The sequence below is a fragment of the Ciconia boyciana genome, chromosome 19 (assembly GCF_034638445.1).
Source record: "Ciconia boyciana chromosome 19, ASM3463844v1, whole genome shotgun sequence".
NCBI lineage: Eukaryota > Metazoa > Chordata > Aves > Ciconiiformes > Ciconiidae > Ciconia > Ciconia boyciana.
The window spans coordinates 529,803-555,734 of record NC_132952.1 but is presented as its reverse complement, the minus strand read 5'-3'; the positions used below and the strand labels follow the sequence as shown (position 1 = coordinate 555,734).

General features: G+C 47.4%; 1 protein-coding gene across 3 annotated transcripts in view; it reads left to right on the top strand.

Moving 5' to 3' along the window:
- The window catches only part of LOC140661542 (zinc finger and BTB domain-containing protein 40-like), a 134,582-nt gene that overhangs the window by 11,718 nt on the left and 96,932 nt on the right, over positions 1 to 25,932 (top strand). For 2 of the 3 annotated variants that reach the window (XM_072883881.1, XM_072883879.1), the window contains exons 4-16: positions 3,297 to 3,507; positions 4,025 to 4,167; positions 9,499 to 9,691; positions 12,556 to 12,692; positions 13,144 to 13,333; positions 14,391 to 14,524; positions 15,502 to 15,670; positions 21,145 to 21,552; positions 22,019 to 22,225; positions 23,057 to 23,221; positions 23,681 to 23,895; positions 24,487 to 24,649; positions 24,982 to 25,068. In XM_072883881.1, the coding sequence (XP_072739982.1) occupies positions 3,297 to 3,507; positions 4,025 to 4,167; positions 9,499 to 9,691; positions 12,556 to 12,692; positions 13,144 to 13,333; positions 14,391 to 14,524; positions 15,502 to 15,670; positions 21,145 to 21,552; positions 22,019 to 22,225; positions 23,057 to 23,221; positions 23,681 to 23,895; positions 24,487 to 24,649; positions 24,982 to 25,068 (2,422 nt within the window). The remainder of the gene's footprint in view (positions 1 to 3,296; positions 3,508 to 4,024; positions 4,168 to 9,498; positions 9,692 to 12,555; positions 12,693 to 13,143; positions 13,334 to 14,390; positions 14,525 to 15,501; positions 15,671 to 21,144; positions 21,553 to 22,018; positions 22,226 to 23,056; positions 23,222 to 23,680; positions 23,896 to 24,486; positions 24,650 to 24,981; positions 25,069 to 25,932) is intronic. The other variant, XM_072883880.1, reaches the window with a different exon arrangement.

Here is a 25,932-nt window from a genome sequence, read left to right as displayed (position 1 = left end):
CCTGGGCAGTTTGGGGACTTGTGGGTGTTCGTGGAGGTTTTGCAAGCCTGCTTGTTGACACTGAGGCTGTCCTGGTGTTAAGGCTCCTCTGGTTTCAGTGGCATTTTGCCTTGGACGTAGCCTCTGTATTTCTATTCCTTTGCTTGTGAGCTCATCCCTACATGGGTGCCTTGTTCCCCGCGGTGCTCTTGTCTCCTCCCCTCTGGTGTTGCTGCCTTATTTCCTGCTACCTCCAGTGGAGATTTGTTAGGCCGTGGGGTTTTTCCCCAAGGGGGTTTGTGGTGCAGCTCTTGCTTTTGTGAGAATTGTTGCTTCTCCCTAAGTTTGATGTTATGTTCTGCTCCCTGGCCTGAAAAATGCAAATGTGTTTCTTTTCTGTGTAGGGAGATGTGATTTTTGGGGTTGTTTTTGTTTTAGAGTCTCTCTGTGTATCTCACATAAACTATTCCTATCTAATTTGGTTCTGGCCTGGATGAAACCTGCTTGGAAATGAGAACAAGACTAAAATTGCAGTAATTTGGGGAAGCGTAGAAGAGCTTTGCCTGTGTCAAGTCTTATCTTCCTGTGCTCTCTTAGAGAAACTCAATTCAAATTATTGCACAGCTCATTTGTTCCCTCTACTGCTGGGTTCAGATGAAGTGGGGGAGCGTTGATTCTCCTGCGTAGAATAAATGTCACTGTGCTTGTGGATCATTTCCATTGCCTATGGGCCTGTCCAATTATTGTCGTCCTTCATTTTCAGCTGCAGGGATTTCTGGATGCGGCAGAAGAAAGAAGTTTCCCATTATCTTCTGCATCCTGATTAGGAGTGATAGGTTGTGAGGGTTTTATTTCATGGTGGCAGAGTTGGAGAACTTTTTTTCCCTCTGTTCTGGTGTACTTGTGTGGAAGGTTGGGCTGAGCTTTTGTTCCTGTTGTGTGGAGCAAGCAGGGATCAGCGTTGTCGTGGTTTAACCCCAGTCAGCAACTAAGGACCACACAGCCACTCGCTTGGGCTGTGATCCTTTCCTAAGGACCACACATCCCCCCCCCTCAAAACGCAAAGCAGCTTGTGTTAACAGAGGACTGATGATTATGTCTCTGGAAGTTTTCCTGCGGTGCCCAGCCTCCTGTGGTCAGGGACTTTGCAGATTGCTGAATGGCCAGTGCAGCTCTCCTCAGGGAATGGAGGTGGCATTGAGATACAGGCACAGGATTTACCACGTTCAGGGGTGAGTCTTGTAACTGAACGTACCTCAGCTTGTGAGGGAGGGGTCTGAAGGGAGCTAGCTGGAGATGATACAGAGATAGGAGACTTACCTCCTGCAGCGTTACCTGCAGAGATTCCTGTTCAGAGCTTGCCTTGGGGCTGCCATGGACATGGGGAGGTTTGAGATGAACTAGGAGGGCTGTTTTGTGGTGTTTGACCATAGTGGTACTGAGCTACTGGTTTAGTAGTGTTGTGGCCACCAGAGCTGACACCCTCAACTGGGACCCAGCTTCTTCAGTGGACATTGAACCTGTTTGGTAGCACAGCTCAAGCTTAAGCCAGATCTTGGTGAGTGGGATTCCCTGCTCAGAGAGCCCATCTCTTCCTCCAGTCTGGAAGCTGGATGCGTGCTAATTTGTGCCAGTTTGGCCATGAAGGGTTTTGCAAGTGTCCCAGGCAGTGAAAGCCTAATGGATCAGGCTGTAATGCATGGGCACATTATGACTAAGTGGAACCTGGGATTCCAGCTAATATCAGTATTTCTCTGTTTTTTCCAGGATCTTTGGCAGTTGTTAGTGCTTCAAAGTAAATCTAAAGTGCGCTGTGTGCTCTTTCAAAACAATGCTAAAAGGCTGTTGTTCCCACTGAGCGATGTGTCCAAAGAAAGGTCTTCTGGAAAGAGGCTATAAATAGCAGAGCCTTTCAGTTTCTGAAAACACATTTCCATTAGCCAAAACCATGCACTGAGGAAAGGAAGTTATTTGGAGCTCTGGGTAGCAATGCAAGTTACTTTTCATCCATATTAGTAAAAACATGTATTTGGCAGGGTGCTGAGCACCTTTAGGATGGTGAGAGTCAAGATATTTTGTGCTTTACAGGATCATTTTGATCTGGAAGGGGCCAGGCATGCAAACCTTGAGAACAAACATGACCTGGTTATCAAGTCTCATTACAAATTAATGTTTGCATTAAAAAAAATACCTTTAAGCTTGTTCTTCAGCACGTCTGCGGCATTTCCTTTCTTCCTTTATAACAGAGCCCTTCATGTCCACGTCTCTCTGTTCGGCAGGAAAAATGCCGTTAGCGGGTAAGAGCTGGGACTCCTGCAGCTTCCCTCTGTGCATACTTTTTGCAATAGGTCATTGCACTGTCACCGTGCCCTAGTATATGAGCATTTACACCTGCTAGGAAGAGCGAGTCCACCATCCCCCTGGTGCGGCCCCAAGCAGTTGCATTCAGTCTTTTTATCATAGAAATAAAAATGACAATGACAGCAGAAAATGGCCGCTCTCTCTGGAGCTGGGCTAAGCTCTCCACTTCAAAGGTGCTTTTATAGCATCCCTGGAATCTCTAATAAAGGATGCCTGCTCTGAAAGGCTGGCATCTCTCCTGGAGAGCTGGGGAGTGTGTGTCTTTAGGGGTAATATTTACAGCGTTAAAGGGCTCCGGGGAAATGGGAGCAAGAGTTACAGCTTATTTCTTTTCCTTTTATTTCCGTAACTGTGCAGGCGTGTTTGCCTCTGGTTGCTGTTTCGGGTCACTGGAGTGGATTTTGGAACTCTGGGTGTGATTGCCAGGCATGCTGAGAGCCCACTGCGTGCCTCCTCTCCAAAGCTTTCTCTAGGAGACGCGACTCCATTGCGACTTGAGGATTGAGATTCCTGAAAATCCCACTTAAAACGCTCTCTGCTTTCTGTGCAAGTGACCTCTCCTCGTTCTGCAGTGAAATCTAGCATCCCCTGCCCTAGCCTTGGGCTTCCAAAATAATGGTGTTTAAACCATGTTTTATTAGGTCTCTTAGACTATTGGCATTTGGCTGTTAGGGGGTGAAATGAAGAGATGCTTGGTGCTGGAAGCAGCTCCAATTTGTGGGACTTGCTGTAAAGAGAAGAGCTGTCAGGCAGGGCTTGCTCCCCTCCTTCCCGGGGCTGGTGGCCACAGACCAGAACTTGAGTTCAATGGTGTGTGTCTATGTGGTTATTTTTTTGTTTTGCTTAATTTTTTTGTCCCCTGAACAAAAACCCCAGGATTCTGCTTTTTGTGTTGGTTTGTATAGGGCAGTTGACTCTGTTATTAAAATGTTCTGTGTTTGCCTGTTCTGTTGTAGGCTCTGGTTGCCTGTCTGGCAGAGGTAGGGGAACAGTCAGTGTTCAAGAAGCTGCTGAGCAAAGTGAAGGCTGCTCAGACCCTGGGTGCTCAGACCCTAGATGCTCAGACCCTTGTGTCTTTACTGAAGCTGTTTCAAGATGTGAGTCCCAAGCTGAGAACGGCTTTGCTGGAGAGGGAAGGGGGCAGCGGAGAAGCTCTGCAGCAGACAGGTACAGAAGTGGATGCAGCCTCTGGCAAAGTGAGCGGGCAACCTTACAGGCAAAGCAGGTCTCCAGAAACCCTGTATCCTGACTTGGATCCAGGAGATTTATTGCGTGCTGGCCAAGATCCTGGAGTGCCCTGGGGTGCGGGCAGCGCAGGGCTCTCCCCATCGTTGCCTGGAGGGCTGGATCGATGGCTGCTCAGCCAGCATGGGTCAGAGCACAGCTGAGCCTCAGGATTGAAAGTTCCTTTCTTACTTGAGTCTGACACAAAGCAGTGGCCTTGCAAACCTGGTGTTAACCTCCAGCTTGCTTTATGGCTTTGTGCTCTGTTAGATAAATGAGACATTTTCCTTTCATAGAGTTTAAAGAGAATAGTAAAGTGGTTTTCCTCTGCTGCTTGTGCTTGGGATGAGCTTTGCTATTCACTTAGATCTTTCACAGAGTCTCACTCGCTTCAGGAGCCTGTCAGTTCCTTCAGACTGACTTGTTTCTTCTCTTGTGTTTCTGAATCCTTTTCCCCCAGAGAGCACAGACGAGGGAGAGACACTGACCGCTCGCTTGCTGGGATGCAGGGAGGAGCTGATCCAGAGCGTGACACAGCTGAGCCCCATTGTAGAGTTCCTGGAGGCAGCAGAAGAGGGATTCCTGACCGCCTCGGAGAAGCGGGTAAAAAAATCTGAAATAAGGAAAACTCTGTGGGTGAGGGAGGGTGTGTGTGTGTCTACAAGGCACCGCATGGTTTGCCAAGTGATGTGCTAGCCTCACCTGGCAATTTCACCTCCCTTTTGCACAGCACGGACTGCACATATATGTTGTCTCAGGTCCTTCTGTGCCGGACTGTGGGAATAGTGAAAGCTGAGCTGCGAAGGCAACCTCAAGACCAGGATGAACACTGCCTGGTGCCATGTCAGACCTCCCCTGCAAGCAGAGCCTGGGGCAGAGGAGGTGCCTGGTATTCCTCATAGGCCCTGAAAATGCCTTTTTGTGAGCCCGGAGAAGGCTCTGTAGTGGAGTTTGGTTTCAGCAGAACCACTAACACTTCTGTGCTGCCTGCTTGCCAGTTACGTCCTTGTGTACGTGGACATCGGCTTACCTTTCAGCTGACTCTTCCCAGCTGAAGCTGACTCTAACTCTTCTCTTTAACCCTTATCACACAGTTGCCCGCAAGAGTAGCACATCCACTGACTGTTTTTTTTGGGTTTTGGTGGTTTGGTTTTTTTTTTGATGTGTTGAATGCAGCAATTGGTGGGGAGGACCGTTGCTTTCCTATAAGCAAGTGCATTATGTATGCTGATTTGCAGAAGCCATAAAGGACAAAATATTGTGTATAACCTGCTTTTCTTTGGGTTTTGGGGGGAGCTGGCTATACTCTGCCTGTGCAGCTGAACCTTGCAGGGTGCCCTAGCATGCTGCGTTCAGTATGCAGCTTGCAGACCTCCTGTCCTAGTTTGTCACATCAGTTAGTTCCCCTGACGCAGGATTATAGCGAGTGGAAAGCACTGTTGTGCTCAGTGGCATGAATGATGTCTGCTTTCTGTCTGAGTGAGCCTGACCAGAGCCACGACAGGTGGGCTGAGAACCTCTGCCCATCTTGTAAGTCCCTCTGTAATGTCTTGCTCACTTGCACGTGGTCCCTGACCAAGTGTCCAGTGTGGAGCATTCCTGAGTATGGGCACAGCTCGGTGCAGGAGGGCCAGAGAAGGTGCTGCCAACAGAGGCATCCGCCTTGTCCTTGTGGGCTAGGGTGTGACTGGTGGCTGATGAATTTTCCCCTCCAAAAGCAGCATGGCTGAGCCTGGAATGGGGATGTGAGAGGAGAGAGCGAGGCGTGAATGCTGCAAAGGACTCGGCGTCTGCTGGGGATATTGCGGCTGTCAGCAGAGTCCCATGCGGGGGTGCCCGGAGCTGAGCTCCTAGCCGTGGAAGCTGCATCAGCAGTGGGGAGATTAGGATTTTTCATATATGCCTGTTCATGTTGCAGTGTGGCCTTTCTTTTAAAGGCTGCACATTTTCCTTGCACTCTTCTTTTTGTCTTCATGAAATTAGATAGTTATAATGCAGCTATTTTTTATCTCCCTTCCCACTGAAAAAAACCAAACCAACCAACCACAAACCAAAACCATTCTGCCATCATAATTCTGCCTCTTGGGGACAGGATCCAGCCTTTAATTGCATCACCATATACTATGGGACTCCTGCCTTGTTTGGTGACAGGGTAGTGCTATTCAGTATTTCTTTTTATCCTCTTCAGTCACTCTATGCTCTGTTTGCTGCAGAGCCTCCAAACCCTGCTCCAAATACAAAATCCTTCTCCTCTCTATGGGATCCCTTCGTGCTCTTGTTTTAGCCCACCGGTTCCCAGCAAATAAGTGTATTTGGGGACCACTCCGGTGAGGCTGGGTGCACCGCTCTTCCCTGCTGTGGCACAGGAAAATAAGGCGGAAATTGCCAAGTGTAGACTGACCTTGGGGGGCTCCCTTTTTTGACAGAGTTGGTTTATTTGTTTATTTTTTTTCCCTTCAGACAAGTGGAAAAGTGCTTAATTATTTCAGAAGTTAAATTGATTAAAACAGTGGGCCTGTGGCATATGTGCAGTTGAGATCTCTGGTGTCTCAGGTGCAGTACTGGGAAAATGAGCGTGGAATTAGCAGCCACCTCTGAAGGTTTCATCTTACCTGATTCATCCAGCATTGCATGAGAGCTCTGGGCTGGCAGAGGTAGGACCTAGTTCTCCAAGGGTTCATAAAGATGAGGCTTTCCTTTTTCTTCTCACAGTCACTGCCTCATTAGCTACACATTTATTCATCAAGACAAGCGCAAGTTTTAAGTGTAACAGCCAACTAGGGTTCTTTCTCTGCCTGGTTCAAGGTATGCATGGAGCAAGTCTGATTTTCTTTGCTTTAAAACCAGTACATGAGGTATTGCGAAGCCCCTTTGTAAATCCCTGTTTTTCTGGGGAACATTTTACCTAGCACTTCTATTTTTTGAGGCTTAACAGTGTTTTTGTAATGCGGGGAGATAGGGTGGAGGATTTGGGGGATGGCTTGGATGCAAATTATCACTTAAAAGAGATAAACTTGGACACAAAGGAAGAGCAGGTAACCTCTCATGCATGGTGTCCCATGGCTTAGGTTGTTGCAGAGTTCAGAGTGACCACTCCACAGTACAACCCTGAACCCGGAGCATCATAGTAGCTGGTAGAAACATCCGTCCTTTCCTTCTGTCCAGGCTCTCTTCTAGAGGGGACTTGGGTATTTTGAGCTATGTGCTTTCTCTCCCCTTTGGCTCCAGTGGCTACACAGCTTGATGCTCAAACCAAACTGCTTCAGAACTAGGACAGGTATCGGTGACAACACAAGCAAGCTTACTGGCTATTGCAGGAGTGATCTTAACTGGACGTGCTGGGGGACGGAGAAGTCCTGTCTCAGCTGGTGTTGCCAAAATGAGTCTCAAAATGTCAGTGCTGCATCTCCCACTGCCAGGGACATCACTTCTGCACCTGTTGACACTTGCCTGGGAGCAGTGGTAGGTTACAGCGTGAGCTCCCCAAAAGGATGCTGCTCTTGTACCACTTTTTGAGTTCTCTTAAAAGAGAACTTCAGACTACGCGATCCAGAGTCAGCTCAGTGTGAATTAGATGGGAGGATATGTCAACAGGTTCACTAACAGAGTTTTGGCTCTAAAAGGACAGATTTTTAGAAATGAGAGAAACTAATTAGTGAGATCAGCTGCTCATAAGAGTGCAGGAGGAGCTGTTGGATTAGATTCTTTTATGTTAAAGGTAGGAGAACCGTCTGAAGTTTGCATCCTGAACAAGAGAGGAGAATTGGTATGAGAGGTTACAGACCTGAGTGAAAGAATAACTTGAGGAAGAGTATTAGGACCTGCAAGGAGTGGCTGAAATGTCCGACAGGCAAAGAAATGTACTTTAGAGGTATGAAGAGAGTCTTGTGGTATGTCAGGCTGCTGGGCATCACAGCCTGTATTGAGACAAGCAACAAATGTTTGTCTGGTCAAGTGAAGAAAAAGAATAATGAGAAGAGGTGACCCTCAAACTCACGACTGAGCCTAGGGACAAATCCTAGGATTTGTCTCCAGGAGAGACATGGAAACAGAAATTTCCTGCAGCTGAAGTGAAACCACAACTCAAAGGGCATCCCCCAGCAGACAGGAGGAGCTGACACATGTGGCTATGAGAGTGACAGCAAGGTTTATTACTGTATTTTCCAAGTTGAGAGTGGTCCCTACAATTGATGACCAGGACAGACATGTGGGAGAGGGAAGCACTGATCCAGGCAGCCAGCTCTGTGGGTGCACAGGAATATGTGTTGGGACAGGCTGGAGGACGCATGTAGCTGAAGCACTGTGTGTAAGCAAAAAAATGTGATAAAATGCAGCAAAGGGTGTTCAAGTAAATTGTTTCTGCCTGACATGGAATCTTTATTTGATGAGATAAAAATGGGGTTTTCTGCCTTGATCTAGACTTGAGCAAAGCATTTGAATTTCATGTGAGGAAATTGTTAAACTAGAGGAAGCGGTGATATTAAAAATGGATGTATTTTATTGGGAGATAACCACAGATTGTGCTGAAGGCAGGACTGACAGGTTGGAACAAGGTTACCAGTGGGATTCTTGGCACTTACTTAATATTAACACTAATGTTATTAACACAAAAATATCAAAGCATGCTTAGTAAAACTTGCTGATGAGTAAAACCAGGATCTTTTGTCCACACAGAGGAGGATCTGCAAGAGGCGTCCAGAAAAATAAGCAGTGAGAATTGAATGACGTGGTGATATAAAGTGAAGGGTGTGCATTTAGATGCAGTAACAAGAACTAAGAATTAAGACCTCATCTGAAATTTCTGTGTGCAGTTCCAGTCTTGTTCAAAAAAGATGAATTCGTATTGAAGCAGAGACAGATCTGCAGTCGTAAGATCAGGGGAGTGGAGAAGCTGTTTTCTGAGAGGAGCTGCCTTATTTAGACAAGTGAAATGAAGACTCAGAGGGAATATGATCGTGCTCTTATAAAGAAATTGAAGAGGAAGGGTAGGGTAAACACCTCAGAGAGTTTAGAAGAGCTTTTTAAGCTAAAAGATAATGTTGGCACATGAACAAATGGGTATACACTGGCCGTGAATAAATTTAAGCTGAAAATTAGAAGAATCAACAGGGGAATGAGACTGTGGAAGAGCTTTCCAACCAGGGGAAAGGGAGCAAAAATGTAACTAGTTTCAGGACAGATCTTAATAATTTTATTAATGAGACTGTGTAGTGTAGTGCTTATGACAGCAGGGAACTGGGCTGGTGACCTACAGAGTTTCTGCCAGTCCTACATTTCAAATGCTTAGGAACACAGAGTTTGCAGAGAGCAGGTCAACCTGTATTTGTCAACTGGCTTTCCCTTGTAGGAGTCTTGTAGGTATTATACTGGCATACTAGAGCTTTTCCAAGCTACAGTGATTGTATCTCACATAAGAGATGTCTCATGTGACCTCATCATAGAAATAATAATTCAATTAATAGGATGCTTATTTAAATCATGAGTCTTTTTCTTTTTTTTTTCTCTCCATCCCTGTCTCAATGACAAGCAGAAAAATTGGGGAGACAAGGGAAAAGAGACTGCCAATTTAAAAAGTACTTGCTAAAAATATTAGATGAAATACTGTTTTGAACCCTGTCTTTAAGTCTTGTTTTGTTTCCTTTGAAAAAACGTTTTTTGCTTGTCAGCCACTTCCAAGAGCTAGACTTGGTGGAAGAACGCACCAGGGTAGTTTTCAAGGTGACGCGTTAGATATACCTGGGACCTGTCTAGATGTTCCTGTAACTAGCACACCATAACACCTCCCAGTTAATCAAATTAGTGGAAGAAGTGGATATGGATTTATTGCAGTACTGTGTACTGTGATACTGTTCCTGTTTCTCTGATCTCTATTCAGATCCAGGAGTTTGTAGGAAACTCTCACAAACAGGTTTTTGGCTGTTTTCTTTGTCACAGGTAGTTTTGGATTGCTGTGGAGGTGGCTCTCAGGGGGAAGCCATGGACAATCTGCTCAGGAAGGTGGATGAAGAGAAAACCCTGAAAGCAGAAAGTTTGGTCAAACTTCTGGGGGCTGTGAAAGCATCATTCCCTGGTCTCCACCTTCTGCTAGACAACTTGATGAGAACAGCAAATGTCTCTGATGGCAAAGGTATGGGTACACTAAACTTCAGAGCCTGGGGGCTCAGTTCAGGGAATTGCCAGGAAGTTTGGATGCTTGTCTGGTCTTCAGCATGCTCTTATAATCTTACTTTCATGTACGGGAATGGGATAGCCATTTTATGCAAACAAAAATGGTCTGGAAGCACTGGGGTAGGAGGACTGTGCCAGCAAGAAGGCTCCTGCTTTGCAATGAAATGAGCAGTGTTGGGCAGAAGCCTGTTGGGCTCCTTCCTTGAGTTTGACACTGATAGGGTAGAAACTAGGATGTCATATCTGGAAAACAGGAGAACTGTTCCCTCCAGTGTCAAATTACTTTTTGTTTTTGAGTCACTTAAAAGCAGCAGCATGTGTCTCCATAACAATTTTCACATAATAAACACTTCATAGGTGAAGACATCTTTAACAACTCTGGTCTATAGGTGACTTAACTCATGGTACTTGCTGGCTTTGAAAGCGAATACCTAAAACTTCCCCAAAGTCGTAGATGTTACGAACATTAAATACAGGCAATGTCTCACCTGGCTGCTGTCTTTGTGAATTCCTTGTGATTGAGGGATTGTAGGAAAATTTAGTTGGACTGTGCTCCTCTGCTAAATCCAGTTAGCGTTTCTGCACATCGTGGTCATGGACTTGTGGTCTCCTGTGTGGAGCAGAGTGTGCTGATGGGAGTCTCACACTTAGTGTCCCCATTAGACATCCTTATCTTGAACAGCTAGTCCCCTCCTTCCTTTTGTTTTGGTGAGGTTTTATTATTTATTGCCTGCCTATCGTGGCTCAGGGACTCGTGAGCCCTCATCTTTCAACTGGTGGGACAGCCTTCCAAGTTTGGGTGGGTTTAGGCACACCCCTGGGCAGTTCAGATAGAGAGGCAATTTCACCAGCTCTGAAGTCACTTAAAAATTAAAAACTAAATTAACATGCAGTGAAATGTAAATGAGTGTTTAATAGAAAGCAAAACTGTGCTCATAATGCTGATAATTTCCTCTGTAGCAAACATTCCCGACAGGCAGTTTGCTTTGTCATTTGTTAAGCATGATTGCTTTCTTGAAACACCAGACTCCCAACATGGTTAATTATCTAATGGTAATACCCATTCCAAGGAGGAGCATTCCTTAATTACATAGAGCTGAATCTCCTCAAATTGCAGCTTGAACAAACAGAAGCACAAATATTTCTAATCGTGGAAATGAGGAGGGAGGGAATTATTTGAGCCACTGGCGGGAGCCTTTGATGTCCTGTGCTGTCATGCTAACAGAAAGGAGGACGTCTTGTACAGTGGTGCAGGGCACACTCTGGTTATGGAGCTCACCTTGGTACGGCAGTGGAACTGAGAGGGCATTCATAACTACTCAAATTTGTGTAATAAAATCGGAAACATTCCGATGGGAGAAGCGGGGAAAATATTTTTATTTGTAAAGCATCCCCTGATCTATGTGGGCACATCCAACTCATACCTAAACCCTACAGAGTGCAGGTGCTTAATGAGGTTTGCCGGGGAGTAGACTCGTGCCTCCAAGAAGTCTTTGTCGAGGGAGTTTTTCATATTAGCTCAAAAATCTTGCATTGATTATTCCCACAGCCTGCCATTGCCTCCTTCACCATCCTGGAGAGCTTTTTCTTCTTACCTGGCACTGTATGTCTTCTGAGTCCCAGAGACTGTATTTTCTTTTCACCAAGCTGTGTGTGTGTAGCTGCTTTTCTCCCAAGTAGTGTTGTGCGAATAATAGATTGTTCTGTTTGGTACTGAACCAAAATGATTAAAGGACCTAAGCACACAAACAAAAAACATGGACAGATGTCTTGGATGAACTACAGTTTTTGTTTTGGTTTCTCCTACAAAAGTATAACTATGCACCTTCTCCAATTTAGTAACTCCAACGGTGACAAAACTCCTTTTCAGATTCATCTATTTGGCAATTTCCAGTTTTATTTATCAACTAATCTGGCGACAAGTACAATTATATATTGCTTTTGGTACACAGTATATTTTGCCCAAGTCTCTTCATTATCCTGAATAAACGCTGTTCCTCTTTCTTGAATTAGTCCTGATACTGGGGTGTCTTTAAAGGGTTGTGGTGTTACTCTAGAGTCATCGTTTCTCAGATTCATCAGGGCAAACCTCAGTAGAGCCAGCTTGGAATTAGATATGGGAGGAGGAAGGAATGAAGTTAAAGTTGCATTTTTTTGGTGTAAGCGAGAGAAGAGGGTATTACTGCCACTTTGCAAGTCTGGTTTGTGTTCCCTTAACATTTTCACCAAGGACAACTCAGCCTGCTAAGTTCTTGATTACCTTGGACCATCTGGGTGTTTGTAAAATGTTACTATGTTTGATAGTCATACACTGCTGAGCCAGAGCATGTTGCAGAGCTCCTTCTTGGTGGAGTGGATCAAAGACTCTCACTTACAGACCTCTTTCAATGAAACTACAATTAAGAGTCAGTAATGGGATCTCCTTGATTCCAGGGCATCAGAAGAGGCTGATGAACATCTCGAGATGTTGTCATAGACAAGGCTACATGTTTACCTGCTGAACATGGCTGAAAACTGAGACTTTCTTCTTCTGGGCTCAGACCAGGACTGAGACTCGGAAGGCATTTGAGTGCCAGAGATCTGTTTCTGTAGGCATGTATGGGCAGAGGACATTCTGTGTTGTCTTTGATTTGGAGAAGTTTTGATTTGTCATGGTAATCCTCTGCTTGAAGGTGAATCCTAGTGTCCTGAGCATAAGGTCCTGAGCATTAGTAACCCAGGGAGAACTGGCTGCCTTGACTTTTTCGGTCTCCCCTAGCTCAGAAGCCCTTTGGGAAGATGCTGCAAGCTGAGCTGTTCTTGTTTTCATTCACTTGCATTCAGCCAAATGGAGCCCAGAGGATTATGGAGCCAACCTGTTGAGACAATACCGAGAAAAATTAGTGGAGCTCCTCACAGACACCCAGACGCTGCTGCAGGGCATCTCTGCTGCACAGAGCCTGGCTCCTGCTGAGAGAGAGGTAAGCAGTCTCCTGCACATGTGCAAGCAGATACTGAGCTTTAATCCCCATCTGGGATCCCTATGAAGTCCTGAGGACTTGATTTACTACTTGTCATGACTTGGTTTGGGGCAGTCCTCCAGCAGGACTCAGTTTAGTGATTCCTTAAAATCCCATAGCGGGAGTGAAGCAGGTAACATATGAAGCTGAAGGTTGGCAAGTAAGAGTGGCTGATTTGGGCACAGAGGAGAGATGCTCAGCTTTGGAGTGAGTTGAAGAAATGGCCGATGTGTTCAGGTGAAGAGCTTAGCCTTCCAAGTGGTCACCGCTTGAGTTGCATTGTGAGACAGGTCTTCAGCAGGGCGGGAGCAAGGGAAGGCTGTGTCTGGGGTGTACCATGGTCATGGCTAACCGTGATGTGGGGCAGATGGATGGGGTCCCTTGTTAGTGCCTCGCTGTGGGTCTTTCCAAGGCGATGGAGCAGGTTGTGAAGCATGAGGCTGGTGGTTTTGCCTCCCTCGTGTCGGCGGCGCTGGAGGAGCGGTCTCTGTCGGTCTCTGCCATTTGGCAGCTGCTGCTGGCTGTGCGGGAACCTGCACTGCTGAACCTGCTCACGGAGGAGATCCGGAAGCAACCCGGCGCAGAGATTTTCTTCCGAGCAGGTAACGGCCTTGGTGTCCCCCTACGCGCTCCCTGAGCTTCTCCTGCTGCTGGCAGGATCTGCTTTCTAACTCCTCGCCCTCTCCCTGGCCAGGAACCTCTTTTCTTTCAATGGGTCTCAACACCTATGTCCTTGGTGAAACAGTCGACTGGTTGGAAAAACACTTTTGTCTGCAAGCACGGCTGCGTTGCTTGTGGGTCTGTCCCTTCAGATTTTGTAATGAGCAAACCTTTTGAGAGCTGGCCACCATCCTGTGCTAATAACTAGCTGGAGGCCCATCAGACTGAAAGCATGGGTTTCCTCAGAGGTCTGTGAGAAGTCACCATGCTGTCCTCCCCAGAGTGTCAGCCTCTGGCTTTGAGTTTTCCTACTTTAAAACCTAAGCTGTTCTTTTCCCCCAAAGTCGTTGCCAAAATCTCATGCAAGTGTGAGGAGTACTCAGGTTCGTGGTCTTGGGGGGCAGGAGAGGTAGGCTGTGCAGAGCCCGACTGTGTGTGCTGGCCTTGTGGGCACAAAGCTGGGGTTCACCTGCCTGCAGTCAGATGCCTGTGGTGTAGCTGCCTCCACCTCCTCCATGCTCAGCCCGGAGAAACCAGCACTACTGGTACATGGTGCATCTGGCTGCTTTTTACGTGGCTGTCCTCCGATGAGGCAAATTGTGCCTAGAAATACCTGTTTCTCTGCAAAAGTCAGAACAGGATGTCTATAATTGGGGGAGAGAAGAAATCCTGACTCTTGAGAGGACGATGCCTGCCTTTTGAGGTTGTCAGTGTCTCTTTCAGCAATGTGCTTTGGAAAACCTAATCTCACCCGAAGTTGGACAAGCGGTGAGAAGGGAGGTCTGCTAGGGTTTTATGCTGGATGTCAGTGCTGCAATTAGTATAACCAGAGCTTGCCTGTAGTTGTTCACTGTTTCCTATGCCCTAAAGAAGTCACTCCTGCTGTTAACAGCTCAGCTGCAGGATTGGGCTGGACAAAGCTAAGTGAAGCTAAAGCCTTCAGGTTCTCCTTAGGTTTTGTGTTTTTTAAATACCTTTACTTTTTATTTTCATCTTCAGTGGCCACCAGTGAGAGCACAGCCATTGAGATCATCCTGCGGCACAGCAAGCTGATCTCGGAGGCCATCCAGCAGACAGCGGATCTGGAGGGCTTGGCACCGGGGGAGGCAGGACTCACAGAAGCAGTAAAAGAGGTACGAGGGGATGCTTTCAGAGCCGCCGTGGTTCGGGGCTCAAAGGGTGGACAGGCCCTAGTGTGCACTGAAATCAAGGGACGTTACTTAGGTTGGGGAAGCCATCCAAAGTTGGAGGTGCCCCTCTGCTGAAGTGAGAGTGTGTTGGGTGTTTTATATAAATTCTGCAGGAGTTTATGGGTAAAAGAAATTACCAGTGAGATTCTCAGTTGGTGAAAATGAGGATATTCAAACACAGCAAAACTGTTTCAGCTCTGCAAGGGTGCTGAAGTCCTAGAGAAAGCAGAGCTGCCAGGGAGTGGGTTTCCATTTGAGTTGGCTGTTCCAGGACATATGAGAATGAAACGCTCCTAGAAAATGCACTGAGAGTGCCATGATTGTGTAGCGTCCTAGAGAGCCTTGCCTGTTTTCATCTTTGACGAGGAAAATGGGCTATTAGTTAGTAACGAGCTGGTCTTTTCCACCAAGCAGTCTGTGGCTGCTCATTCCTACTCTGGTTAGCTGCTGTTGCAGATCTGGAAGGGTGAAGTACATATGGGCATGCACAGTTCCTCCCCTTGGTTCTCCTTGCAGTGGCTGTCTGAAGCAGGTTCGGATTTGGAAGGGAGAGAAAAGCCCAGAGAGAGTTGTGGATGAAACACAGGTTTGAGTTAGGTAAGCTTGTAATGCTGTAAGGCATTGAGGAACCTCTCTTTCCATGGAAAGGTCATTTTAAGTGAGCTAATACGAAAACAGAAAGTCTGAGAATTTAATTTGTTGTAACTTTTTTTTAATCCTGAAATTCTCTCAGCTCATGCACATACATCAGTGGACGGGCAAAGACCTGTATGGAAAGCGATTTCTTTTCTGGTTTCTCAGAGCAGGTTCCCAGCAGTAGAGATGAAACAAAGAGGATGTGCCCTCACTCCCAGACTATCCCGACCTTTCACAGCCCAAAATCTCTGTCATGTGATGTTTTCTTCTTCTTACTTCTCCAGCTACTGAGTATTTCTGCTCAGAAAGAAAGTTCAGAGGCCTCCTTGAAAGCAGCTCTGAGCACAGCCCAGGAGAAGTCTGTCCTGGCCATCAAGATCTGTCAGCTGCTGTGCAATGTCCATGAGACCTTCCCAGACCTGCAGCCAGTGATGCAGGAGCTGGGGCATGTGGGTAAGAAAAGCACAGGCTTTCATCCTTCTGTGATCTTTCACACACGGTTATGGGAGTCTTGGGCAGTTTGGTAGTGGACCTCAGTGTCCTGGTGGCCTGAGGTAATTTCACAGAACTACCCCAGCCAGATGTCAGGGTTGTACTTGCAGGAGGATTCACAGGGGTGACCCCTGGATCCCAGCGCTGGAGTGTGCATTTCTCCTGCTGGTAAAATGCACCAGATTAAAGTTTTGTATGTTATGAGGGTTGTAGAGATCGTAACTGACCCCATACTGGTATTCCCTAACTGCGTTTGCATTTCTCCACCCCAGCCCTTGCTCTGGAGGCATTTAAACAACTTAGTTATGTAATTTGTGTCTATATTGGGTTATTTTTCAGAATTCTTTTTCCTCATCCTATGGGGTTTCTTTGGCTTTACCTGTACTGTTGGATCTGTCTTAAATTTGAGCTTGTATTACAATCCCTTGACTTTATCTGCATATGTGTGGATGCTTCACAGGCTGATTGCGAGAAGGTCACATTGGAGCGCACTTATCTTGCACAAAGATGACCATGATGGTGCATTTTGTAGTCCCAGACTATTTTCTGAGTTAATTTTCTTATAGTGCCTTAATTTGGTCTTGCTGTGTATATGCTTTACAGAGCAAATGATCCCCTGGGAGAGTCCCACAGCAGTAGGGGAATGTTACATACTGTACTAGTTTGGCAAAAGTATGAACAAAACATATGCAGATAGCAATTTGGTGAACTCCAGAAACAAACGCATAGCAATAACCATGTGTGAGACCCTGCCCTGAGCTGTGGGATGCTTTCCAGCTGAGCCGAATTGTATCTCTGCATCCGTCATTTGAAGGAAGAATGCTTAACAGAATTTGGTGCTTTAAGGAAAAAGATAACAGAGGGCCAGGAAGCTAACTGCAGGTTTGCATTCTCTTGAAAAGGATGTAAATATGACTTGTTTATTCTGTTTGCTTACATACGTTTTTATGGCATCGTGTTTCCCAGCGCATCCAGATTCTTTGGGCTGCAGAGTCCGCTGGGATGTACACCGTGTGATTTCTATCCAAGCACAGGCACTGGTTCAGCTCAATCCATCCCTATTTACTCGTGGTGCCAGAGCTGCTTAGCTTACGGCGCAGTGTGGAAATACTAGCAGATTGCTAGGTAGTTAGAGTAAGGAGCTTGTTATTAATGTCTCATCTTTTTTTTTAGGGGTAGAAGGTTTAATTGCTTTGTCTAAAAATTTGGGTCAGAGCCTTGATTGGTCTTTACGAATGAACACAAGCCTCTTGGCTTTGACACTCACCATCGTTTTGTGTTTGACAGTGACAGGTGAAGCCAATGTTCCCTGTGTGCGGGGAAGGGGCAGAGAGTGACCTGCCCCTAGGTCACTCTCTGCACCCTAGGTTCGTTAGCTTGCCTGCGTTCTTGAGCAATGAGGAAATGTTGCTGGGGTGGTAGATGGGACTGGGTGACTGGGAGCAGTGCACATCTAGAAGAAACTGAGGATCTGGATTACTGCTCTAGCCGTAGGACTTGGAGGGTGATAGCACATGCTCTGCTCCCCTTTCTTGACTCAGTGGCCTTAGTAGTCTCCCTGAGAGATGTCCTACACTGTAGATCCAGTATTCATGCCCAGTTCAGATCTAGCTCCTTTCTTCTAACTCCACCAAGAGCTGCCAGTAATCCAGTTGGCTTTTTCACCTGGTGATGGCTCTGATGAAGGTTTCCAGAGAAAAGGTGATTCCTTCTTATCTGCTATTCCTTCTCTGTCTCCTGCTGATGCTGCAGGCACCTGCCCGACTCCCCTTGACCCTGTCTGACCATGGGATGTGCCAGGGCTGATGCCCTGGTGACTCTAGAGGAGGTAAGCTAACAAGAATTGCATGTGCCTGTGAACGTGCAGCCCACCTTAGCTCCTGGACACCTTGGAGTGCTTACCAGTGAGGGACTTGGGGAGTCAGCTAGATTGCTCTGGCAGATGCCTGCTTCTCTGGCACCAATATCAAAGAGAGCAGACTGCTGTTACTAAGTGTCTTTGCAGGGCTTCAAGCCAAGGTTGAGATGAAGCCAAGGTTGAGATGAAATCAAGCAAGAAGCAACATCAAAACAAGAGCCCTGGAAAAATGTTATTTACTTGGCAAAAACATGTATTCTGTACGAATTGTCCAGAGGAGGGTTGCCAGTTACTAGTCCCTTTTTGGCATCCTACAGATCTTTACACTGAACTTCCATATCTTAATTTCTAGGCAGTCTCCTCAGTTCTGATATCACTGCTTACCAGCCCTAAATGTTGCAGGTGGCTTTATAGATCAATAGCCATGTGGCTCTTGGCATGAGATATGAATGATAACTGCGGGCCTCATGTTTGAGGGATGTGAGCTTCCACTTGAAATAGAGGAGAGCTTACATTTCTGAAGAACATATGTGCCGCATGGAGATGCGTACAGTTTGCATTTCCACTTGAAAGCAACAGTTTTTACATCTCTGCCGCAAAAAAAAAAAGAAAAAAATTCTGGTACTTAATTTAGGTGAGCTGAAGCACTTGGAAAGCACCAGGCATCCTTGTGGAGGAAACTGCATCCATCCCCAACCACACTCAGCATCATCAAAGTAGTGGATTGGTTTCTTTGGTGGAGGTACAGTATGAAATCTGTTGGCTTCTCCTTGGGTCCCTTCTGTAGTCGGAACACTTTCACTGTTGGCAGCTGGTGCTTGCAGGGATGAGGTTTGGCTCTTCCAGCCAACTCCATAACCTCCTCTCTAGCCAGCTGCTTTCCAGGTCTCTGTACAGTCACTTCTTGGGAGATCATGTTTGTCAAGATATGCCTCACTTTCAGATCTCAGAAATGTGTCAAGAACTCCAGCAAAAAAGCTTTTCCTCTGCATAGTCTTGTGTTTAAAAAAGACAGTTAGTATCTACTTAGGCCTGAGTCAGCCCCTGGAATTGTTAAACTGCAAGGTCTGCAAGCAAAATGCCATTCTCCCCTATAAAGATTCTGTGTTAGAAGCTACCATATGTGTCAGTAACCATCAGAATGACCTTCAAGATGCAAAGGGGTAGGTGGAATTTTCTGCAGCTTAAGCTGAGGAAGTGGAAGACAGGATGGCCACACACCAAGAGATCTTCTGCTTCTGGAGTCTAATATCTATCATGAATTGCAGGGAGAGTAGAGCAGCCACCAGGATTACAGCAGACCTCTTACAAAAGAGAAAGAGAACTCAGTATGAAATACGCCATAATTAACAGCAGGGTTTTTCTTCCAGTGCTGAATGTGTTTGGTACCAGAGAATCTAAAGTGATGTGGAGTCCAGAGTCCCAGAGGACCTCGCAGTCTGGAATTCATGTCTGGGACCTTTCTGGTGTATGTTTACCCTCGGGCTCTGTCTCCTCCCAGGAGGCTCAGCCAAGGCATGCTAAGTTCCTGCCCCTCAAACTTGATGTGCAATCATTTCTTCAGTCTGGTCTTATTTCTCATGAGAGCACTTGGGTTCACCTCCAAGCTTCCTGCGTCTCCAAGGATGGAAGCTGACTGGGTAATGTCTGTTGCTCGATGCTGCTCTAACAAGGTATGAAATGTTGTCTTCACCCATAGGAGGAGTTCTGGGAGACATCCTGGCTGCCAAGTGGAAAGGAGCTGCTGCCATGTCATAGCAGTGCCACATGTCCCCTCTTCTGTTCAGGTAGCAGCCAGCCCATGGTACTTGAGGCCGTTAAAGAAACCTGCAAGTTCAGCAACCTGACACCTGACCTTACTGTCACATCAGCTTTGCATGATGCAGTTTAGCATGTCTCCCATTCTCCTGCCTAATGCTAGCCAGACTTTGAAAGCCTTTTGAGGGTGTATTCCACCATCAGGCAAGGTTCCTCCTGCCATCTGGGATGTATATATTACACTGGCACGGGACTACAGGGTGCAGGTACTTATCCATTGATTTCATGTGATCTGTTCTCTGGGAGTAGTAGCATCCCCCTGAAGATGGATAGCTGTTCCTGGAGCCCCTTTATGCATTTCCCCATGAAGGTGGACTAAAGTTGAGAGCTCCCCCTGCCTTTATACCATTATGGTCTTGTGCTGTTGTCTAGGCTAAAGGTTTGTAATCCTGAACAACATTTTCACAGGCATAAGAGCAGGAGGACCACGAGCCAGCTCTTGGTGCACTGCAGTCTGTGGCAAAACTTCTCTTCACTTCATCTGACTCGGGTTATGCCCCTGCTGCCATGGCACTTCTTCCAGAGACTTCTAGTCCTGGTTTCCTTAGTGCTTATATCTTTGTCCACATTCATCCTGTCCAGCAAGATGACTCTTTTTGATGTTCAACATTTCTAGGAGGTTTAAATATACTTCTTTACTTGGGTGAGAAAAACTGAGAGCGTTGGTTATAGGGATGTGGGAAGAGACCTTAGAGGTGAAAGGTCTGTATTGCTATCTTGACAGAGCAGGACAAACAGGAAACCAGTCTTCCAGTCTGTTTTTCTCCCTTGATGTGTTCACAGATTAGTGGGTCACCACTTGACATCTTAAGATTTCCAAGTCTGTTGTAATATGTCATCTGGTTTCTAGCTGGTTGGGAATCCAGTAGCACTGTGCAGGGAGGACACTTTGCTGAGCTCTTCCCATAGTGAGGAAGGGAGAAATGAAGTTTTGCAAGCACAGGCTGAATTTCCTGTGGATTGGCAAAAAGAGAAGTCTGCACTGGTTTCCATGGCCACACAGTTGCATGGTTCTCATTATAGCAAAGAAGCCAAATATATCTGTTTGTATTTTGACTTCTTCCATACATGTATTCCCTGTGGGTCTTTTCTGTAGATTGAGATCCTAGGTGAATTTTCCAGCTTGTGCTTTTTGAGATGATGGTGTTACAGGGACTCAGAAAAGCATTAGACTTTGTAAGAAGTGAATGTAATGAGTGATTTAAAATACCTCAGGGCCCTAACCAGAAGACTTAAAAGGGTCGTAGCAAGATTATCTGTTCCCTTTCAAAGAGTTTGTGTTTGGGAAATGTTCCTGAGATTTCTTGTAATTAATGGCTGGATATCCACTCTCAATACGTCCACTCTAAGGTACGACTTAGTATCGTACCTGAGGCTCAGGTCTTCAAACATTTAAGCACGGCCGTAACTTCACATGTCTGAGCAGGAGGCAGATGCGTGGAAGCAAGAGTTGTTCCTGTTTGAGGAGTAAGTTCTTTGGAAAATTTGCCCCTGGCTCTTGCCATCTAATCCAGCCCATGGTATATGTGAGTGGAGAAACTCAGGGACCACTCTTTCATGCATTGTACCATGCATGGCCACGGCTGCTTTTGGGCAGAGCCACGTGCCACTGTTATGATGGGACAGTGTGTCTGATGTGTGTTTGTTCTTGCTGTGCAGGGACAACTGTCTGTGTAGGAGCATTCAGGGGATGGGAGACCAAGGGGTTGGTGCCCAGTCCTGCTGGTCACCACTGAAACGGGAATTGCTATTTCCACAGGTCTCTTGACTGAGGGAAGTGGGGAGAAACCTGGGATCAGGAAGTGGATGGTGAACAGTGAATCCCAAGTTGAAGCTCTGGACAAAGATGAGGACAAAGCAGGAGGTGCTAGTGTCAAGAAACCAAAGAAACCTGAAGAAAAAGCTTCTTCCAAGAAGAGTTTTGTCTGCAAAGCCTGCGACAAGACCTTCCACTTCTACTGCCGCCTGAAGGTGCACATGAAACGTTGTCGAGTGGCCAGAGGAAAGCAAATCCAGTGTAAGGAGTGCAGCGAGGTCAAATCGACAAAGAAGGAGCTGGAGAAGCATCAGCTGGAGGTCCACGGGGTGGTGGGGACGGCCAAGAAGAAGAAGAAGAGGCTCCCCGTGGCGTGTGACATCTGTGGCCGAGAGTTTGCTCACGCCTCAGGTAGAGTTGGTGGGAGCAGGGGTGTTTGGACAGAAATCTAGACAGTATAATAAAGGAATAGTCTGAAATCTCCTCCTCCTCCCTGCAGCTCTGTGAGCGTTGTGTGAGAGAAACGCAGCTCAGCTCATTTCTCCTGCCCCACTGAGCACAACCGCTTTCTGATTAGTTCTTCCCTAATTGGTTTTCCACATGGCTCATCAAGGAAAAGTGGGGCTACTGGCAAATTTAAAAGCTTCCAAAAATAATCAAGCTGTTCCAGTTCTGTGGCTGGTTTAGCAGGAAGAGTAAGAGGAGTTGAGTCTCTTTGCCTTTCCTGTGGCAGCTCATGATATCCTGGTGGACCCCAGTGTCGCAGGCAGGCTGGTGGGCCTCTGGGCTGGGTGGAGTGGTGCCTCTGCAGCGGGGTTGGACAGGGCTGGCACTGGGTCCCACCAGTGCCACCCCGGTGTCCTGCCTCCCTCCCCAGGGATGCAGTACCACAAGCTGACAGAGCACTTTGATGAGAAGCCCTTCTCCTGCGAGGAGTGCGGGGCCAAGTTTGCGGCCAACTCCACGCTGAAGAACCACCTGCGGCTGCATACGGGGGACCGGCCCTTCATGTGCAAGCATTGCCTGATGACCTTCATGCAGGCCTCGGCCCTTGCCTACCACACCAAGAAGAAGCACGCTGAGGGTGAGCCTTCTCCATGGGAGCCCAGCCATGGGCTTAGCTTGCTCCATCCACCCCTTTGTGCCCTGTTCCTCCATCTGCCCCCTGGCTGCTTCCCCATCCTTTGGGGGAGCCCTGGGCAGCAGGCTGCTCCCAGATCTCCTTCACCCACATGGTTTTGCCTGCAGTTCCCCACTCTGTGTTTCCCCCATCCCCTTCTCCAGGTCCTCAGATTAGCCACCCAGTTAGCAGTTTGCTCTCCGTTAAGGAAATCTTCCTCCTCCTCCACCTTCCTTGTTTTTCTCCTGAGTAGCTCCTCTCTGTCCCCTCATGTCTAGACTCCTGTGATGTGTCCTCCTCCCTCTGGTTAACCTGCTTTCTCCCGTCCCTCACTCTGGCTGAATTTCACATAGTTTTTCATGCCAGTGCTTCTCCTGCCCCTAGATCCAGCCCCATGCACTACTGGGGCTTAGGCATGCCTCTTCCAGCTCATGGGCACAGAAGATGCATCACCGTGTTTGTAATAAATATGCTTGGGTGTATTTCCCACTGTTGCACGAGTGTGATGCAGTTGGGCAATTAATTTTGAACGTGAGACACACCAGTGTGTAGTACCTCCAGATGTATGTAGTACCTCCGGATACTTAAGGTCTGTAGTAATTTAATACTCCCTGTGCAGGTGTGGTTTTCTCCAGCACCGCTAGGACCTTTTTGACCCTGTGCTGAGATGCTCTGGCTACCTCAGGAGAGCCTGTCCACTTTACAATCTCTTCCCTCTCCCTTTGAAATCAGACATAGTCCAGACAGAGCTCCTGTCCCATTAGGTGCAGGCTCTCACCCTGGGTGTCACTGCAGGGAAGATGTACGCCTGCCAGTACTGTGATGCCGTGTTCGCCCAGTCCATCGAGCTGTCGCGCCACATCCGGACTCACACGGGGGACAAGCCATACGTCTGCCGGGAGTGTGGGAAAGGCTTTCGCCAGGCCAATGGGCTCTCCATCCACCTCCGGACCTTCCACAGTGAGTGTGGCCAGCTGCCTTCCCGGCTTGGACAGTCCAGCCTGCAAGACACGGCTTCTTCAGGGTCATGGCAGACCCATCTGTGCCAGCAGAGGCTTGTGCAGGTGTTACTGGTGCCTGCAAGCTTGCTGGGTGCCTCATGGTGGGGTTTTTTCACTCCCAAGAAAAGCAAGACTCTTCAGTGATTTGATGCTGTGGGTGGGGTTATCCCAAAGAAAATGGCAGGGCTGGCTTCCAGCAAAACGCAAGCTGCTGGGAACCTACCACGGGAAGCTGTAAATGAGCAGGAGCAGCAACATCTGTATACAAAGCTAAAATTCCAGTGCTAGTTTTCATCTGGGAAATAACAAGCTTTTATTTCCCTTTTCTTTCCTCCCTCTGTGAATTCTCCTCTTAATTATTTCTTTTTTCCTTGATTTCTTTGTCCCCTGTGGTTCTTGCTGCGTTTCTGGGCGGCAGACATCGAAGATCCCTATGACTGCAAGAAGTGCCGAATGAGCTTTGCCACCCTGCAGGAACACCGCAAGCATGTCCACGAAGCCCACTCCCGGGAGTACCACCCCTGCCCTACCTGCTCCAAAGTCTTCAGCGCCCCGTCGCTCCTGGAGCGCCACATGGTGACCCACGTCGGAGGAAAGCCTTTTAGCTGTGAGATCTGTGACAAAGCTTACCAGGTGAGCTGGTGCAGCAAGGATTTGGTCTCATGTGCTGGAGGTTGCCGTTGCCTGCTCCTGCACCAGGATGTCTTTCCTGTCCGTGCGCACTGAGCGCAGCAGTTTGTGGTCAGCAGAAGGCAAAATTGCACAGAGGAGACAGAGTCTGTAGGGAAAAGGCAGGTCCATGGAGAGAGATGGGCTGTGACTGCAAAGGGCTACATACCTGCCTGTCTGGACCCTCAGGAATCTCTTTCACCCAAGTTTCTAGCTACCAGGAAGTGTAGGAATAAAAATACTCGTGTTGCAAATGGCATGCCTCAGTGGGAGTGTGTGTGGGAGCACATTCCTACAAGGGAACAAAAATTCACACCAACAGGAGACCTGCAGCGAGTGAGATGGGGATGAGGGATTCAGCAGTGTTCAGCTCTTCGGGGACAATGGAGAAACAGAAGTGAGGTGTTAGCTGTTGTCCTGTGTGAGGATGAGCAGGTCTTGTACCTGCTGAGCACAACCCCACTGTTCCTGTTGCTTTCTACGCGGTTTCTTGCTGTCATGATGTCCCTGGAACAGCTTTGTATTGTAACCGTGATTTGATCCTTATCATTGCAGCAGTTGTCAGGGTTATGGTATCACAACCGGACCCACCACCCTGATGTCTTTGCAGCTCAGAATCACCGCTCCTCCAAGTTCTCCTCCCTGCAGTGCAGCTCCTGTGACAAAACCTTCTCCAGCACTGCTGCTCACCGAAAGCACGTCAAGGCAGAGCACACAGGTAATGGCCCATTCATTAGCGAACAAAAACACGTGGTGACTGCTGGGAGAGATGTAGTAATAATTCTGATAGGACAAGGTTATGCATCCCATTTACCTGCAAATCACAGTAGATTCTTTGTGTCCTGTAGCAGTCTCTTCTGGCAAGTCTCACCTCAGCATCTTGCAGCTTACTTGCTCTTGGCCTCTCCTTTTCCTGCCTTATCTCCAAAGATGCTCCTCATGTCTGTATGCATGTGTGGTGTTGCTGAAACATTAACAGAGCTCTGATTCAGAAGGTCTCTTATAGAAGACCTTGGGTGCATGCTTTCCTGTTCTTGACCTTGTTTGCAGATGTGGAGTTCCACGAGTGCGAGACGTGCAAGGAGCTCTTCCCCACGCTGGCTCTCCTGCAGGTCCATGTGAAGTGCAGGCACTCAGGTCTGTTACATTTGCTGTTGTTCATGTTACCTTGTGAGCAATGACTGCTCCTATCAGTGAGTGATGTCTAAGCTGAAAGTGGGAGAGTGAAGACGGACATAGTAAGGAGGCAGAGTGTGAGGAAACAGAAAATATGGATGAACTGGAAAAGCACTGGTTTTGGTGAGGCTGAGACATGTTTCTTAAGCTTCTGGAGCCACTGGAGTCAAGGAGGGATCTGGATTTACTTGTTACAGCAGAGAAGAGAGCTAAGTGCAAGTGAGGAAACATCAGCACAGAGAAATGAGGAGCTGAACCCCGAGCATTGGGGTCTGTGGAGGATAGAGCTAGTGGGAGACTGGAGAAAAAGGGAGTTTAGCACCAGAAAGATCAGAGAGGGATCTGGACTTGGGGAGACCACATCAAGGGCCCTTCTGCAAGTGTGCAACCTGAAGCAAGGCTGTGAGGGCAGTCAACTGGCAGACCAGACTATTACAAAAGGTGGGTCTACAGGGCTGTGCATGGGATAGCAGGAGAGGAGATGGATCAGGAGATGTTGGAGGGGACAGCCAACAGCAGCCTGGAGAGTGAGGAAGGAGAAGACCTAGACATAGCTCTGAGAGGAGAGAGCCCCTGGGGTGGATAATGGGTTTGCAATAGCTGAATCAGAAGGTGTAAGCCAGGCCAACACGGAGCAATGCTGGATGGTGCAAGGGAACAGGGAGAAGACATGTTTGCGAGAAGGGACAGCTGCAGCTACAATCAGATACATCACGCTGTTTTCCGGATGCTGGTGCTGCAGGGAGCTAGAGCTGAAACAGATCTGAATAGCCATGAACTGTTTGATAGACAGTGGTGTAGCCAGGAGAAGGGACAATGGCACAT